The sequence below is a fragment of the Harmonia axyridis genome, chromosome 1 (assembly GCF_914767665.1).
Source record: "Harmonia axyridis chromosome 1, icHarAxyr1.1, whole genome shotgun sequence".
Classification (NCBI taxonomy): Eukaryota; Metazoa; Arthropoda; class Insecta; order Coleoptera; family Coccinellidae; genus Harmonia; species Harmonia axyridis.
In genome coordinates this window covers 74,064,349-74,083,171 of record NC_059501.1, presented here as the reverse complement: position 1 = coordinate 74,083,171, position 18,823 = coordinate 74,064,349, and the positions used below count along the sequence as shown (strand labels likewise).

General features: G+C 34.4%; 2 protein-coding genes across 2 annotated transcripts in view; one reads left to right on the top strand and one right to left on the bottom strand.

The window, feature by feature from the left end:
• Positions 1 to 18,823, bottom strand: part of LOC123671271 — a 45,576-nt gene that overhangs the window by 4,237 nt on the left and 22,516 nt on the right. Inside the window, exon 7 of the mRNA XM_045605018.1 lies at positions 15,382 to 15,511. Coding sequence (XP_045460974.1) covers positions 15,382 to 15,511 — 130 coding nt within the window. The remainder of the gene's footprint in view (positions 1 to 15,381; positions 15,512 to 18,823) is intronic.
• Positions 9,779 to 15,307, top strand: LOC123671272. The gene is made up of 3 exons (XM_045605019.1): positions 9,779 to 10,022; positions 12,619 to 12,890; positions 14,902 to 15,307. The coding sequence occupies exons 1-3, from the start codon at positions 9,903 to 9,905 to the stop codon at positions 15,104 to 15,106; spliced, it is 597 nt and encodes a 198-aa protein (XP_045460975.1). The 5' UTR covers positions 9,779 to 9,902; the 3' UTR covers positions 15,107 to 15,307.

The following is an 18,823-nucleotide window of genomic DNA, read 5'->3' as shown; positions in this document are numbered from 1 at the left end:
AATTGGATAGATATCAACAAGCACTTCAATCTACCGTTACGATGGAATAAAAATCCCAAAAAAATTAGAGAAGCTGACCTGGTTTCAGGTGCTTTCGAGCGCTCATACATTTATGCGCCTGTTGAATAAGACAGAACTTTCGTATATAGGTACTATATGAAATGTGATTCATTATGATGATAATTAATTATGGGTGAATTTTAAGTGCATGTTAAATCTTATGTGAGAATTCATTGTATAATTCTAACTATGAACAAGTCTAAGTAAATAGACAGAACTTCACTTGATTGTTATTAATAATAATAAAGTTTATTTGCTTTCAACACAACCTAATATAATATTCTAATAAATATTGCAAATAAACACGACGAACAGAGGCTCACAAGAGGTTCGCCTGTTAGTTCTGAAAAAAAAAATACAATACAATTCTCTTCCTTGAACGTCGTGACAACAGTATACAAAAAAAAAAAAAGTTCGTTCGGTATGAACAATAACACAAATGGAATCATATAAAATCTAAAAGTCTATTATCGGGTTGAAACTGTCAAAATCTGGTTCCTAGTTCTGTCCAATTCGGGGTAAAAATGTCTTAATTGTTATTCTCGAAGCTGTCTTATTCCCATTAATCATTATTTATATTTTTCAGTACCTATTCCAAACACAAATCTGAAATCAAAACGTCCTGGTTTGTGACATTCAATGAAAATACAGATGATGTGGTACTATGAACTTGATGTCTTGCATCACTCTGTTAGAACAATATTTTCAAGAAAACTAAATAATCATATGAGGAATTATAAGTATGCTTGGAAGATTTGATTGTTCCCCTTTCGAAAAATGCCACTGATGAAAGCTTTCAATAAGCTACAACATAGATTCATATTGAATAAGTTATACCCACTAGGTTTCAGAGAAGTTTTTTTTTAATTCGTCAACAGCTTTTTATCCTACTGAATAATTTATGAAGTTGATATTGATGGATACCCTTCTCGCGAATATGCCATTAATATGGGAGTTCCAAAGGGTTCAGTCCTGGGGCCTCTAATGTTTCGTTAATGATTCCCCAAACTATAATTCTGACTTCGTCCTGCTACTCTATGCCGATGATACCTCGATTGTAGCCATGGCTAACAGACTGCAGAACTCGGGACTCTTTGTGAATCTATCATTCAATGTTTTATAAAGTGGCGCCACCGTAATACAAAAATAAGATTTTTAAATTCCAAAACAGTGGTACTGAAGTTTGCTATTCATTCATCATTCAAGACTCTATGGAAAACCTGATGTGTTAGATTCCTTGGGCTGCATGTTGATTTAAATCTTAGGTGGATTCATGAAGTAACTCACATTTGTAAAAACTGGGACCGTGTATTTTATGCTATATCTTGACTCAAAAATCTACTCCCAATTGCTGCCTAGCTTGGAGTTTATTACAGTATAGTGTCCTATGTTATGATGTGGTATTTTGGGAGTCTTTGGTTGATGAGGGTTGAGTGTCTCGAGTAAACTATTGAAACCTAATGATGTAGAAGATCATCGTATTTTATTTTTCGTAACTTAGAATACCTACATCCTGAATGAAGTTTATCCAGTTTAGTTATTCCTGGAAAAATTAATAAGTCGTAAAACTAACTGACGCATATCATCGTTCAATGCAAAAATATGCATATCGGCAAAATATTAGCCATATCATCAGGATGAATCAATCGACAGAAATATAATATATATATCGCCAGTCGAATCTGTCATAATATTTTCGTATATATGTTTCCAGATGAATGGGATCGAGAACGCCCAATAAAACTGGTTGAATCGTCCGATTTTGATTTATTTGATCTGTTTCGAAAAGTGTGCTCGATGAAATATGCTAGCGGTTATTTCGACCTCTATATACAACCTCTTGACGTATGCAAATAACTCTACTATCTCGAAATTAATATTACTACTCAGCGTTGATTGTAGGAAGATCTGAAAGCAGCGCGCATATGGGGAAGTGCTGTTTATTTCTAGACACGACGGTTTTTCTGGGTTTTTCATTTCAAGGTGCTTTCACCTTTGATTTGCATTAGGTTCTTCTGTGGACGAAAGCAGGGACGGTTTGTATAGATCTTCCATTGACAGTTTCCAATAAAATATATAGCATTTGGCATATTTAACTCTTGGAACCCTGTATATTTTTGGTATATTTAGTTATAATATTTTTCCTGAGGCTACTCAGTAGAAGAAATACCTATTTCGAAGAAGCACACCACCTATTATCGAAGTGATTTTCACAGCGGACGTGAGCTAATGAGTATAATAAGGTATCAGATAAGGACATTTCGCTGCATTCCTTCATTTCCTTTATATTTATTTTATTTATTCATTTACGGGATTAACCCATTTACAATTCAGGGTGATTCCGGAGGAGACCGTCAGATTTTAGGAGAAGTTTTCACTAGTCAAGGCAGTATCGAAACAACGTTTGGTTTATGGTACAGGGTGATTTGTGCGATTCGACCGATTTTTCTTTCATTCATAACTTTGGCATGGCTTGATCAATATTGATGAAATTTTCAGTGTAGAATATTATGATTGTCTACTTTCAATAATTCCAACACTTCCTCAAAAATACAGGGTGAAATTATGATAAGTTCAGATTAAATATGCAGGTTGAAAAAACACCCTGTACATTCCGTGTTCAAAAATTTGCTACCTGCTCAAGATTCTACCATGAGTTTACATTACTGGAGCGTTTTTATTTTTTTTTGTACACGTCCAGTTTTCCTAGAAATTTTTTTTAATGATGAACAATATCGTTATTCCTCCCCAAGGCAGTGAGAATATTCTGAACTAGATAGTAAAGCTATATCGTTCAATCACCCTGTAGACTCTCAATAAAGGTTCCCAACCATAAACCAAACATTGTTTGGAAGCTGCCTTGACTAATGTAAACTTCTCCTAAAATCTGACGGTCTCCTTCGGAATCACCCTATATAAAACGTAAAACCCAGCCACATTCGCCATCCTTGAAATTCTGGGAATTGGTGATTCCCTAGCGTAATTAAACCGATAATTCAGAACACCAAGCAAGACTGATCCTCTAGTATTTTTGAGCAGGACGTGAAAAGCAAAGAGGGATAGAAGCTTCACCATTGATAACATCCCTACAAAGCAGCACATCACCCCTAATTCTACGTATTTTCAACGTCGGCAAACGGAGCTGAGCTCTCATACTAGTTAACGAGAAATTCATCCGAGGAATACCCAGTGTGTATGAAACACAAAGAAGAACCTATTCTGTACACTCTCGATCTCATCACTACCCAGCAGAGTATAGGGGCACCACATAGAGGGTGCAAATTCCATATGGGGTCTAACCAAGATGATGTACAGATGTTGAATGGTATTGATAAAATTCATAAAAATGCATCATAAATGAAACCTATCGACAATACCCTCAACATACACTAAAACTCATCTTGGAGTCATACATAACGCCCAAATCCCTCACAACAATAAACTTGTTCGATTGTTCCATTGAGTATATATCTTGAACAGAACGTATTTGTTTTCCTAGATATTGACATATGCTTATTCTTTCCAGCATTAATAAACACTCCATTATACCTGCACCATCGCTCGAGCCTCTCTAGATCAGACTGAAGATTCAATGTGTCCAATAAGCTGACAACTGTCAACAAAAAAAAATTTCCAAGTCGTCGGCAAATAAGAGGAATCTAGCAAACCTAAAACAAGTTGTTATATCATCAATGTACATGAGAAACAGGAAGGGCCCAAGGTGACCGCCCTGTGGAACACCCGATTGAGTGGCGTAAGATGAGGAAAAATAATTTCGAACCTCAACCCTCTGGAAACGGCCATCCAGATATGACCTAAACCACTCAAGCAAATGGTCTGTGATGCCAAATGCTAACAGCTTCCTCCGCAAAAAAACATGATTCACCTTATCGAATGCTTTGGAGAAATCTGTATATGTCACGGCGACCTGCTGTCCCTTCAGCCAGGAATCCATAACAAAATGGACAAATTTGATGAGATTTGGCTCAACTTCTCTACCACCTCAAAACAATGCTGCTGCTCGTACAGCATCGTAAATATGTCTCTTCTAAACTACTCCAATACTAAGACTTTAAATAAGTAATGGTCATACATGTTTTTCTTGACGGACATCATAAGGAATTTTAAGATTGTAATCCAAAAATTAATTCTTGATGTGGAAGTAGTATTTCTCTTAATTTCACTCAAATACTTATTAGTATTAGAGAAGTTGAAAATCAATGTTTGTCACTGTTCGATTCTATTCATCATATGGATAAGACCCTCCAAATAAAGTTTGGCCTAACTCGGGAATAACCCTGGGTTCGGAACAATTTTTTCAATTTTCGAAGAGTTAGATATGGAAAATTTTACGAAAATTTTTGAACAAAAAATTTTTCAGGTGAGATCGAAATCAGGCTAATCCGAGATCATTAATTCTGGCATCGCTCACCGATTCTTCGTAGAGCTCACGGTGTTGAGGAAGTTTGAACTCGAATTTTGGGAAAAAATTGAATTTCCCCTCAAAAATCGTTATATCTCCAGAATTATTCGTCACATACCCCACAAATACAAACGTTTTTCAAACATCAAGTCCTGATCTAAAACAAAGTGAGGTTTCAAAGGCGACGCTCACGTCCAGTAGAAGTTGCATTCTCGGGAGTATTATCAGGTTTTTTTTTGAAAATTCAAGATTTTTACCTATAATTTCTGAAACTATTCGCCCAACTACGTTTAAAATCAGCATATCACTTTTAAACCGTTTTTGTCGATGGAGCAGAGTCTTATCAAGCCATTGCTTTACTTGAACACTTTTTTTTAATGAAAAACAGTGTTTTATCGATACACGAAACATTTTTTATCCATTTTTAAGACAACAATAAATGTAGCGTCACTTAACGTTAAATATCTAAATCCAGTCGTGACTGGTATTCAGAAATTTTGACAAGAATCTTTTGAAGATTGGTACTAACGAGAAAAAGTGGTATGGAACTTTGGCAGTGCCATCTGTGTGCCATGCCCATCTATGTGGAGTCAAAAAACATCTTCATTGAAAAATAAAGAAACCACGTTTCTGTCCTTTGTGGGTATATCTCAGTATGGGGACAAATAGCTATTATTAATGTGATTATTTCCAGTCCGTAGAACAGAGTAATTACAAACCATTGTGTAAAATTCGCAGTGTCTCTGATCTAATGACTGTGAAAGCCAACTACATCTATTTATTGACTTAAATCTTATGCCAAATTGAGCAAGTGCCTTATTTTTAATTTCATCCGACACCGTTAGCGAAGCTATAAATAATGAGGATCAGAGACCAGTTCAGACCGTTCTGGAAGTAGTACGCATCCGTTAAAAGAAAAATATCAATTAATATTTGGTTAATTCTGGAAATCGTACAACAAAAAAGTTGAGCCGCGATTCCCTGAATGAAGATCAGATGACGTCTTGTCTGGTATGAATCACGTTACGAACATATCTGATTTCTGGGTTGAACTCGTTGGCACGTCTTTAATGAATTTCCCCAGAATTTTGGGTAAATTCATTTCCTTTTCTTGAAAAACTAGCGGCCAAAATATCACATTATTGCTGTGAAGTATTGATCAAGACGCGTTTGTTGCTTCATTTCTAAATTCAAAATATATAATTTCATATTTGAAATTTCACCCATTGTTAAAGCGAGTTTTCAAAATGAGCGTCTGAACCAAATTTGTGAATTGAATTGCACCGATAATTCAAAATGTATAGTCTTGACTCATGAGAAAGAAGACCTTGAAGGTCTATACTCTATATCATTCAAACCTTCGTGTTATTTCTCATTGCGCAAGATTTCTCCCAAAGTCCGTATTTTCCCAATTTTGAGCTCAAAATGTTCATCTACTGAAAAATAATAGTTAAATTCATCTGACTGATGAAGGCCTCGAGGTCGAATACAGATTTGTAAGCGTTTGTAGCTGAGTCCAATTGTCTCGATTGAATTAACGGAGGACAATTTCAAGCTGATCAAATCTTCAAGAAGAATAATAGAAATTAAATAATCAATATTTCCGTTACAACAAATCTAGTCAGGTTGAGATTTTACTCGAAAATAAGGATCCGACAACAATTTCATGCCCTCTAAAAATTTAGATGTAGATATATACGAGGCGTGTATTTAAAGTAAGGTCTCCATTTATTTTTTTCACATTAAATAAGATTTATTTACTAAGTTTTGTACATTGCTGTAAAGCTTGAAATCTAAGCTATTTTTCTACGTAATTGCCATTCACTTCGATGAGCTTCCTCATTCGTACGACAAACTTTTGTATCCCCTCCTCGAACCACGATCCCACCGCCTCGCGCAAGAACGAAATGACCGCTTCATGAACTTTATTCAGGTTATTCACCAAAATTGAATGAATAGAGTCTCTACTGCACACATCTTGGAGTTTTTCGGCCAACTCATTGAGAGTGAACCTGCGATCTTTCAGCACAAGCGCCTCAACTTTCCGCACTGTTTCGTCCGAGTGTGACAGCCTGCCGCTACGCTCCTCGTCGTGAACGTTTAGTCGGCCAGCAGAAAATTCTATACACCATTTTCGAACGTTTTTCACGTCCATACATTTCTCACCATACACATCTTCCAATTGACGATGAATTTCTATGGGTGGAGTTTTTTTTTAGTGAAAAAACTTAATGACTGAACGTAACTCGCACCTGGCGGGAGCGACAACCGGCACTTCCATTGCAAATGGCTGCTACGTCAAGACTGAGCGTCCTAATGAGCTCCACCAGGTGTCGATTGGTGGAGGGGGGCCTAACGTATACAACAGTGTTACCGAATTTCATCTAGCGCTACTTGCGGCGATACAATGGCCTTGGAGACCTCACTTTAAATACACGCCTCGTATATCTAAGGAGATTTTCATTCCACCGCGACCTCATGATCTATTGTGCCTCATCATCATTAGTCGTAGTCTACAGCTCGCCCTTCAGTTCCAGAGTTTTAATAAACTCCAGTAACTGGGATGGCTTCAAGGATGTTACTTCCTCCATACTACAAGTCTTTTGTCAAGAGCATTATCTGCTTTAGCTAGCAATGACAAGGCATTCAAGGAGATCCAGAGATTCTTCCTCCTCCCCACAGAATCAGCAAGTTTACTACTATACCCATTCTCATGAGGTGCTTCCAGAGGCGGCAATTGCCCTGTAAGGAAATCCAGTGAAGGGGTCTAGCATATTGGCTAAGATCCTGATATGTATTTCTTAGATTTCCCAGTATCAAAATATCGAAGTAACTTTTTGGAATGATCCAACCCAGGATTATTCCGCTTATTCTCTCAAAATAATTGACAATTCAAGCAGATACATCTGATCTAATCAACCTGAAATTCTGCATTTTCACGTTGTATCGAAAAAACAGGAAATCACTGGCGTGAAATCAAGCCCCAATTTCGCCCTTGGAGACCACATTTACTAATATAGATTATGTGATGTCCTAGGATCGATGATTAAATGAAACATTCTGACTTCACTTTAATGCTTTTCTAATTTTTTTATCAACCTATTGAAAATACATAGTAATTTTTTATTCGATTTTTATATAGTTATTCGACGCAACTCAAAGAGCGGTTTATAATAAAAAATAATAAATCAAAATCGAACTTTGTACCTGTTGACATGAATAAATGCTTCGTTATAAAGTCAAAGTAAATGTCAGCTTTACACAACATGTAATGGTTTGTTGAAATATATAGTTATGAATTCGTAATATTCGTATATCGTTAAAGTATCATCACAGCTAACCATCATGAAACACTATATCATCGAACAAGTACTAAATCAATTCAATTAGTGGAAAATAATGTCAACATTGACTTGAACTTAATACTAACTAAAGTGGCCTCATTAATAACACTGTATCTATTTTTAAAACAGGGTTTTCCACATCCTTACATCCGTCTGTTTGGCATGTAACAAAACAAAGCCAGTAGGTATCTATCGGTCATGTACTCAGTTGGAAATGTATCAGTCTAATAATGTACTGATGACCGAACTTTCTGAGTTTTCACAGAATCTGTTTTCTATCGAGTTTTCAGACATTCGAAGAGAGCTATATATATGGAGCTATATATTAAAGTTGAGTTATAGTTTTGGAAAACTACGCAAATTGTGGAACATACCGAAAATATGGAATTTTATATTTTAGCTAAGCTAATTTTATATTTCTAGTTTATAATAGTAGATATTTGGATTAAGCTATTGGCTGTAGTTTTTTTAGTAAGTAGTTTAGCTATATGGTTGGCTTATAAACTGAAAAAATATTGGTATTATTACATCCTTAAATTGAAATAAAAATAAATTAGTAAAGCTGATAACAAAGACTACTTCCCTCATATTAAAAATTCACCCTAGTAAAGCTAGCAGAACCAATTTGGAATTTCAGATTTTTTTTTAGGTCATAATTTTAGGCTAATTTAAAACCCTATTGAAAAACTTTTTGCTCTTTCATTGTGGAAGAAATCGCAAAGTTCTGCTAGCTCAACGTTATAGTTTGCAGGAACCTGGGTCCTTTCAAAACGTAAATCATGAAATTTGGCAGCTGGTTCAAACGTAAGTCTTAAATGAGACAAAAATTATAGTGCAATCAGATTTCCCCTCTACATTCGATTTGGATTTGGTACTGCAAGTGAATAACAATAAGGAGGTCTAGCAGTGAGGAGGTCTAGCATATTTCTTGCTAAGATCCAAGATGTTTTATTTGCGAGGTATATAACTTTAAGTTGGAATTATTGTTCAAGATGGCGACCGATTTGACAGCTGTCAAGTGATTTATTCTCAGTTTGGTTTGGCAATTCATCATGAATAGACTCACGACTGAATAACGCTTGCAAATATTGCAATTTTATTTCGAAAATAATGGTTCTGTGCGGAATACGTATCGCGCACTACGTCCATTTTATTTTGTTCAGCGATGAAGCGCACTTCTGGTTCAATGGCTACGTCAACAAACAAAACTACCGCATTTGGAGTGAAGCTAATCCTCAAGTGTATGTCGAAAGACCGTTACATCCAGAAAAACTGACTGTTTGGTGCGCTTTATGGGCTGGTGGAATCATTGGTCCGTACTTCTTCAAAAACGATGATGGCCAGAACGTTACAGTCAATGGTGATCGGTATAGAGCCATGATTACTGACTCTTTCATTCCTGAATTGAACAACCATGATTTCCAGGAGCTGTGGTTCCAACAAGAAGGAGCAACATGTCACACAGCTCTTGCCACAACCGATTTATTGAAAGACACGTTTGGTGATCGCCTAATTTCACGTTTTGGACCTGTGAATTGGACTCCAAGATCTTGTGATTTAACACCGCTAGACTACTTTCTTTGGGGCTATGTAAAGTCATTGGTCTATTCGGATAAGCCACAAACCCTTGACCATTTGGAAGACAACATTCGCCGTGTTATTGCCGATATACGGCCAAATTTTGGGAAAAAATTGGGACGTCCAATTTTCGATGACTTTTTCCAAGATTTGTGCACAAATCTTGGAAAAAGTCATCGAAAATTGGACGTCCCAATTTTTTCCCAAAATTTCAAATCCAATAACGAAAAAACAGGAATATTGAGCTGTCGTCAATGCTTCAGTTTTAGAACGAAAGAAACTGACAAGAAATCAAAATTTCGATTTGAATCGATAACGGGAACATGTAAACCGACGTACAGGTACTTTGGCTCGGTCCATTTTATTTAAAGCCACAGCATCCCAAGTGTTTATATCGAATCGAGACTACAAGATTATATTTAAAGCCATTTCGCAAGCGGTATGGAAACATTGGGCGGTCAGTTTTCGGTTCGTTGAACGTGAGTGAAGTTTCACCTATGGAGCTGTACACGAACAGGGGAGCTGTCCCCAAGAAGAGGGAGTTAATGATGGAGAGACAGATATCTACGTCTCCCTACGTGGAGGTTTCGCCAGCTGAGGAGCCATGCCATTACAAGGTTAGTAGATTTTTGTGCTCGTTTCGTAGATGAAATGGTTTTTGGGTTTTGTCATTGTTCTGTCTTATTGAACAAATGAAATGAGGTCCTGGAGTGCAAAAGCTAGCGTATCTCATTGAAGAGAAAATGATAAAAGCACTGACCTGAATTCAAGAGATTTTGCGCGCTTGTTTAAATTTTTCATGATAACCTTCAATAGGTTACATCTATAATCAATAAATATTTTTTTTTTTGCTCGTACTCTTCTTAATTCATATTAATTCAGTCATATCCTGAACACATATATGTCAAAACAAAACCTGATATGTCTTGGTTTTCAAAATATGTGCCTTTGAAGTTCAAATCTTTTATATTATAATAACAGTAATCTGCATTTTGGATATCCATGGAAACATAGGACAATACTTTCAACAACATATTATGTCTGTTTCACTTCTTGGAATGCATGAAATCGATCTTTTTATTGAAATTCACAAATTTTTTAAAAAAAAATTGCTGCATCTTCTTGACTCGACTTATTTCGAAAATTTCGTCCTCTTGTATTTATTTATATCTTGGCATTTCATCAACCCTTTCTGTATTCTAAAATATTAGAAACAACTCAGTTCATTCTCCTGAAGATATTCTGAAATATACATTCAGGAATATGTAAATTTTAACACATTTTAATACAAGAAAAATTCAATCTCACAATCATGAAATGGCATGTTTCTTCCCTCCACTTTTTTTCTTTGACAATTACTGAATTCCAATTCGGTCGAATGGATGATTTTCAAACCATTAACCACTAAAAATATTGAATTTCACAGGTGTATCAATCCGAAACCACAGAAAAGATTTCACCTATCAACGTACTCAGTTAAAATATTTTGACCCTGAACCTACAATGAAAATTTTAAGTCTCTACTACTTCTATAGGAATAGTAGGCATATACAGCCGTAGGTCGGGTGAACAGAATTGATTTTCACCTCGAATTTTTAATTCATCATTCAATGTGCAGTTCAAAATTCAAAAATAATTGGGCAAACGATAAATGAATTTCAAAATTGGCCCCCTCGAGAACGAAATTTTTGTCGTTCTTGAAATTTTTGATCACACGTATGTTTCTGACTACAAGGAATTCAAATTTCCGTTTGAACAACTTGTATATACTCCAAACAAAAGTGAATTAGAATTTCTCCAAATTATTAAATATCTTATGACAGTTTGAAAATCCATTGTATTTTGTATTCTTTTGTTCTTCAATCGTTTTATCTCAAAACCTATCTTCTAAATACCCATATAAACTTATTATTAAATCTCATTTTTAACAGTTGAAATTATAAACAGCGGCTGAATCCATACTGTTGCAGAAGATTACTGTGTTACAAAGGGTTTTCCAATAAGAGATTTCATTTTGAAGAACCCCCCTATCTGCCCCTATCTGGGCAGCTGTCACTTTTGACGCTGTCATGAAACCTATTATTGGAAAACTCTTTATTTCTAAAAGTGGTGTAAATGTAAGTGTGACTGAAATAATTCAAATTATTACAGATGAAACAGAATATCCATAGTAATGCAAAGAAATAATACGTAACACATAGCAGTGTGGCTTCATCGCGGTTACTTACATTATAGTTTCTAACGAAAATTGTGGAATGGAAATTTATCATTCTTTTCATATAAAATTTATTTCCATCAAGTTCAGTAAAGAACAATGAATCGAATCATTCCGTGAATATTTATATCAGGAATGGTCTCAAATTTTTTTCTCACATCGAAAGATCAAAAAACTCTCGATGATAGCTCATGTTTATAACGTTCAAAACAAACTCCATCTATCGACGGAAACATAATTTATGAATCATTTCCAAAATAGAGTTTGAAGTTGCGAATCCGTTGATTTATTTTATCACTGAATGTAGCAACATAAATATTTATTCTAGGAAGCTAAAATGTTAGAAAGATAGTCGCTTTTAGATTTCATGTGTCGTTTAACACTTTCTATTACTATCCAGTATATTTTTTCATTCATGTGGATCAGGTTTCAACAAAAAATTTCATTTGATGGTTTATTTTTGCGAAAATTACCTAACTTCAAATGTTACAGTTGATACTACATCTGTAATATTTTAGCCTATTCAGGGAAGCTTCTAAAAAAAGTTTATATAAAAATTTCAAATATAGCACAGACTTGACGTCATGAGCTTTTGTCGATTAGTTTATATATTAAGATGAGCTGTTACGATCAAACGATCCTGTACCTATTAAACTTCAATCTAGTTGAATCTTTTGTGAAAGGTATCCCCATTTTTCGATACTTCGAATTGAAATTGTTCCATACATTCTTTTTAATGTCGAAGGGATCAATAAAGAATTTGAATTTGAATCAAATTTTGTATGAAACTTCAGGAAAAAGTTCAAGTGATTATATTACTTTGGAATTATTAGTAAGAAAACATTTAGAATGGAAATTTTTACGACACTCCTATAGTTAGATTTTGCTTAAGTTTCTAGGTTTTCAATTCAAGATTTATGTATTGATAATTCAGGATTATATTCTAACTTTTAACAGCTTCAGCATCTCCTAAATCTTCTAAGTACTGTATTTTCCAGAATTCAGAGCATTCTTCTCGTCGTTCCCTACACGATGAAGTCCTGAGAAGCGCATTGTCCATTAAGAATTCACTCACTGTCCCTGTATCTTCCGTTGGAAGAAGACACAGTTGTAACGATGCTGATGGCATATTTGATAGGGCACCTTTCGCTCCAAGTCCCAGTAGAAGAAACTCTACGGTCAAAAGGACACCAAGCGTTGTTTCGACAAGAGGTCGAAGAGGTTCCAAGTATCATTGTGGAGTAGAAAGACGGGCATCTCATCTTTCAGGGTAAGATAAAACTTAACAAGCATAATCTGCATCATATCATTATAGTCCGAACATCGTTCGACGTGTGGTGACAATTTTAAATTATCAATTGTTGTTAATAAGCTAATCAATTAGTATTTTTATGTTCCTTTGTCACTATCATCTGCCTGCGGTAGTCTTTTCGCAGATTAAATATTCGTATTGAGCAACTTTGTTACAGAAACAAGCATAATATGAGTGAACATAATGTTACAATCTAGCACAAGGTAGTATCAGTATCGTAGCATGTATATATTTATCTTGACTTCTTGATCTTTGATATAAGGTCTTACCAGACCTCTTGCTACTCAGAAGAGGACTGAGTTTTAAATATCCAATATGAATATGTAATTCCAATAAAAACTCACCTCTACCAAAAAGGAGAAAAGTCTTTATGTTGAGACAGAAGCTTTCACGCACTAGTCCAAATCCTTATTGAAGTGATTTATTTCCAAAAATTTTGCATGATTCCCCAAACCGTTATAACAGAATACTAACGACAACATTATCATACGAAATGCTGGCCATGTTCAAGAATTAATATAACAGAAAAGCTATCGTGATAAGTTGAAGATAGCAATAACAGGCTGTTTGATGTAACAATGGTTTATGTGCTATGATCTCTTTTTCTCCCAGAATTCATAAAATGAATAACCCACTAAGAACAATATTCGCATTCATCGGCAGCTCCTTATATATATGGTATGGTGTATATGAATAGTTGCGACAAAACTCAGGGGGCGATTTCTTGTCGAAATATAGGGCGGTGCTTTCCTTGAACCTTTTTTTTGAGACCCCTCTGCTTAATTACAGCCCCCTAAAAATGGCGTCCGAAAAATAGTTCTTAATTTCTTAATTTTTTTCGTAACGTTTATTTCATATTTGTATCAGTTCTCAATAATAAAATCGTTTTGACATATGCCTATTGGATGAATTCAAGATCGCAAATAATTCCAGATTCCACAACTTAGGCGTATTATCTGTTAATCTTTTTTTCCTCAAAAACCGTGAATTTTAGCAAAAAATTACAAGAGACCTAATTTATTAAGAATTCTTCAGTCTATCCAAAATTATGTTTCTTATTGTAAAATATGAATATAGAAAAAGTTATTGCTAAACAAGATTGAAGGATGGCTTCTTCTACCCCTTGGAATCATAGACACATCCAAAATTTTTTTGGATGCCTACTTCCCCGCATAAAATGTCAGTTCAATTTCATCCACCCTATTTTTTGACAAGGAATCACCACCAAAATTTTTTTGCAAAGGCATAACTTCAATAAATATTTGGCTGAACTCTTGAACCTTGCCTTTGAGAAAAGATAACAGATACCCAAGGAATCCCTTCGATCTTCCGGTGAACTACATACTGATTTCACTGAATGTAGTGTCATCCATGTATGAATTTAAAAAAAAATTTTTTTTGATCTGCCAATGATATGGATTGGTCTTCTGTCTAACCTAACTAGGTCTATCTTAGCCATCTAAGGGATTTAACCTATTAACTTACACAAACAAGAAATTAAGTCTCTAAACATAACTTGAAGTCTTATTCCATTCAAGATTTATCGTGCAGACGTTGGCCAGTCAAACAGTATGGATTTGGACTTCCAACTATTGACCATTGAATATACACTATACATGTCTCGAAACTCAAAAATAACCAACATTTGGGCAAATTAACAGCCTAAAAGTCCTTACTTAATTTGAACTAATTGAAAATCATTTAAGAAATACAATGGAAAGCAGTTAGCAGTCTTATCCATTGAAGCAGATATAGCATCCAACTAGACAACGATGCTATTATTAGTAAGGCTAAACACAGAAAATTTCCTTTTTACCTTGTTTATTTGGTTACATTTTAATTATATAAAATTTCAATTTTTTAGGAAACGTTTTCTTGCGTCAGCGGATGGCCTCACAAAATGTATCTTGCCTATATTTTAAGTCTTGCTCTGTCAGTGTTCAATTCACATAATCATTCATTCTTTCAGAAGCAAAAAAGCTGACTACGCCTTGGTGGTTAAAGAAGGACTGACAGAAGAGTATAGAAAAGAGATGAGGAGACGTCGAATAGTGTGGCTGGTGATTGGAATGTTTTTCTTCATATTGACTGTTAGCGTTTTGATAGTAGTGATAACATTGACACATAGAATGGACGATGGAAGAAGGTTTGGAAGATACAACTGTAGTTGTTAAGACGTAAATGTGCAATTTTTAAACGTACAATTTGTGATAATCTTTCGAATAAGTGAGACTTAAGAACAGAAATCACGATTGATGGTAATTTGTGTCGAATTTTTTATAAGGTGTTTTAATTAGGTTATTGTTAGTTGAAGATATTTTTACTTGTTTATACATTATCAATTAGGCGTAGAAATAAAGTATTGATTACCGTGAGACTTATTCCTGAAATAACAAAATTTGAAGCGGAAACAACACATTAATCTGAAAATGTTTTTATGGCAACTTACCAATATCATCAATGAGAGGCGCCATGCGAAGGGTTACACCAACGAGGAAGAGGCACAAAAACAGGAGCACACTGGCAGTTGCAACAATTGTCCATCTTGCCTTTGGAGGCAAATCATCATTATCTAGAACCTGAACAAAAACAAGAAAACTCCGTTACATTCCAGATTAATAAAAATCAGTCAATTAGAAATTTCCATTCCACAACTGAAAATACGATTGAAATCTGGACCCGAGAGTATGGATATTGATCTGGAGTTTCTTTCACTTTTCTTGGTTAATATCATAAAAAAATTTCCTCGCCATTTCTTTCACTATTCTTTGTTTCCGATACAGGGTGAGTCTAAAATGTGTACCGAGCTTTCTGGGGGCGATAGTAAATTGAACAATAAGTATATTTTGATGAATAAACTTATAGCGCAAAATGCATATTAAGGAAGGTATATCCTTATTTTTATCCAAACCTTGTTGGGACAGACTTATTGTTATGTACTTATTCTTTATCAACGACACTGAAGGTTATATCATTGACAAAATTAAGAACAGAACTTTTTCAATTTTTTGTATTTGGATAAAATTGATTTGATTTTCTTCGGTCAATCGAAGGCTTCTATCCTTTCTACAATACAACGAAAGAAAAATCATGGCTCACCCTCTAAAAACACCATGTATAACAATATCAAAAATGTAGAAGTGTAGAAAAAAGTATTTTAACAACATACATTCATACACGAAATTTCAATCTGGTGATATCCATCGTTTAGAAGTTATGCGGAGATTTTTTTTAAATTTTATCAACTTTGGAAGGATATATCTCCCTCAATAAGCATTTTGGGCCATAAGTATATTCATCAAACTATACTTATTTTCCAATGAACTATCACCCCCAAAAAGCTTGGTACACATTTTTGACTAACTCTGTATATAAAATTTTATTTACCTGTGAATGTTATTTAATGTGAAAAAGCAGATAAACGAAAAGATTAAGAAAAAACCACCACGTGACATTCTCTGATATTTCAATATTTGCCGAGAGGGGGAGGGACAAAAAAAATGTGCGGTGTTGTCAGAACGATTGAATGGTCCGTAGAAGTTAGGAATATCTTTATATAAATGTTCCCTTTTGAATGATTTTTTGTAGGACGTAGTACGAGTGTTTTCAAAATACATCAGTGCTTTTTAGGGATACAATATCATCGATTATTTTGGGAAAACCGAAATGTTATCAAAATTATTATTATTTTTTATCCGCAAATTGAAAATATTGTGATACTAAAATGTAGATTATTATTTGAAACAATTATGTGAAAACCTCATTCAAATCGGTGATGTGTAAGAAGTATCTCTAATTTTATTATGAACGAATCACTCAATTAAAAATAATCTATTATGAATGATAAACTGATGTCCTTCAAATTATAAATCATCATACGTCAACTGTTTTCGTCATCATTTCAACTGATGTAGCCAAACAATTATCTTATTATGATTTAAACTTTGTAGAAATTAAGTAAAATGTTTTCAATTCAATCGCAATGAACAACAATCAAATCACAAATTTTTAAATTGAAATGGCCTAAATCTAGGTTTATAGTGTTAACCAACGTCTGCTGCCATTGAAGGTGAGTTGCGATAGACAACGATGACAACCAAATAGAAACAGAGAATATTTAATTGAAAGCCAGCTTTAGCACTGAATGTGCCAACAACTGGTTACTTCTTAACCTAAATCTTTTCCAGTCCAAATTTGCATCGATCTGACTACTCATCAACGTCTTCAACTGAAATAAACATAGCTGCTGAATTTGAGTATTTAAGTTATTCAATTGCAGTACCAAATTTTGTACCATTTGAAGCAATTGTTTTTGGAAAGAAGCGCATTGCCGCTTCAGTAGTACCGAAAAAATTGAAGTTTGTAAGAATTCAATGACATCACATTGGATCACATAATACGTTCTGGACTATATCACGCCTTGCAAGATTCCAACAAGTTTCACATTGTGACATGCAACTATGCCAAGACCTTACAACATTTCCAGAATGTTGAAACGTGAATGAAAAATTTTAGATGAATCTTATTCAACCTTTGGGAGATCAAATTAGTCGAATAATACCATATTTGAACACCATGATAACTCTCACCTTACATACAATCATTGTGAATATTTGGCTGGAAGATAAACATCTTGAGTATTGCCGCCGTATTCCTCTGAGATGAATATGACTGGTCGGAAAATATCTTATATCTTATATCCATTGGTGTTAGTGTAATGTTTTGATGAGGCCTTTTAGAAAGTGAATATTATATGTAGTATTATCATATCATCCATAACTTTCAGATTCTTTTTTTATAAAAGTTACAGCAGTTGAAGAAAAGTGAATGATTTCCTAAAACAATTAATCTGTTAGCAATGTACTAATACTCATATAATATGACCATTTTGTTTTGCTTATACAAATTCAAATAACGTCTGCATGTACTATTGTTAGCGAATACAATGGATGTTTGGTCTGTCTCAACATAAATCTCATGTAGGAATGTCTGCGTTATTTAAACTGAGTATGTATCCATCAGACACGTGGTTGAATGACAGCTTCGATCGATGCATGTTTATTTCAAACCAATTCGTCTGCGGACTTGGAAATTAGTAAACAGCAAGTTCAATTGTATGATCTTGCCAAATGTGAGAGTATTATAATTCAGGCGAAGAATAGATTAGGAGTAGGTACTTAAAATTTTGCCACCTCGTGTTATAGTTATTTCTGTACATAACAATTTTATGAGATTTTGTGTTGTAGAAATGAATGGAACATTCCTTTTTTCTGCATTTTGGCTAATTGCATCAGTTGGCATCGAAAATATAACTCACAATTTGATGGCAGTTCTTCATATTGCTTTTCGAAAACTTCAGACCAAACAAAAGTATGATAAACAACCATAAATACAAAGTTGTTGATTGGAAAATTTATAATGTTTCCTCAGAACTTGTGCAGACCATTTACAAAATCTGATAACCTTAGATGGAGTGGTTTGTGTCCCTTACAATGAAAATGAGTGTGGATCATGAAATGAATTCCCAGTTAAGTTTACATTTTCAACAGAAATGTCATTAAACTACAACACTCTATTATTCAAATATAAACGTCTTAATTCCAAGAAAAACCTTGTTGTAATCAGGACTGTACTCTTGATGCAAACCCAATTTTGATTATTATTATTACATAAATACATAAGATAAACTAAACAAACTTTAATAAAACCTTGATGAGAAAAATAACACCAAAACAATTTGAGAAAAACAAAATAACTGAAATATTCTACATATGAATTCATAATTAACTTTATTCAAAAACCCTTGACCTCCAGATGTCGAACCTATTCTTGAACACGTTCATCGACAGAGCTCAAACATCATAAGTAAGTTGATTCTAGCAGGTGTAAAC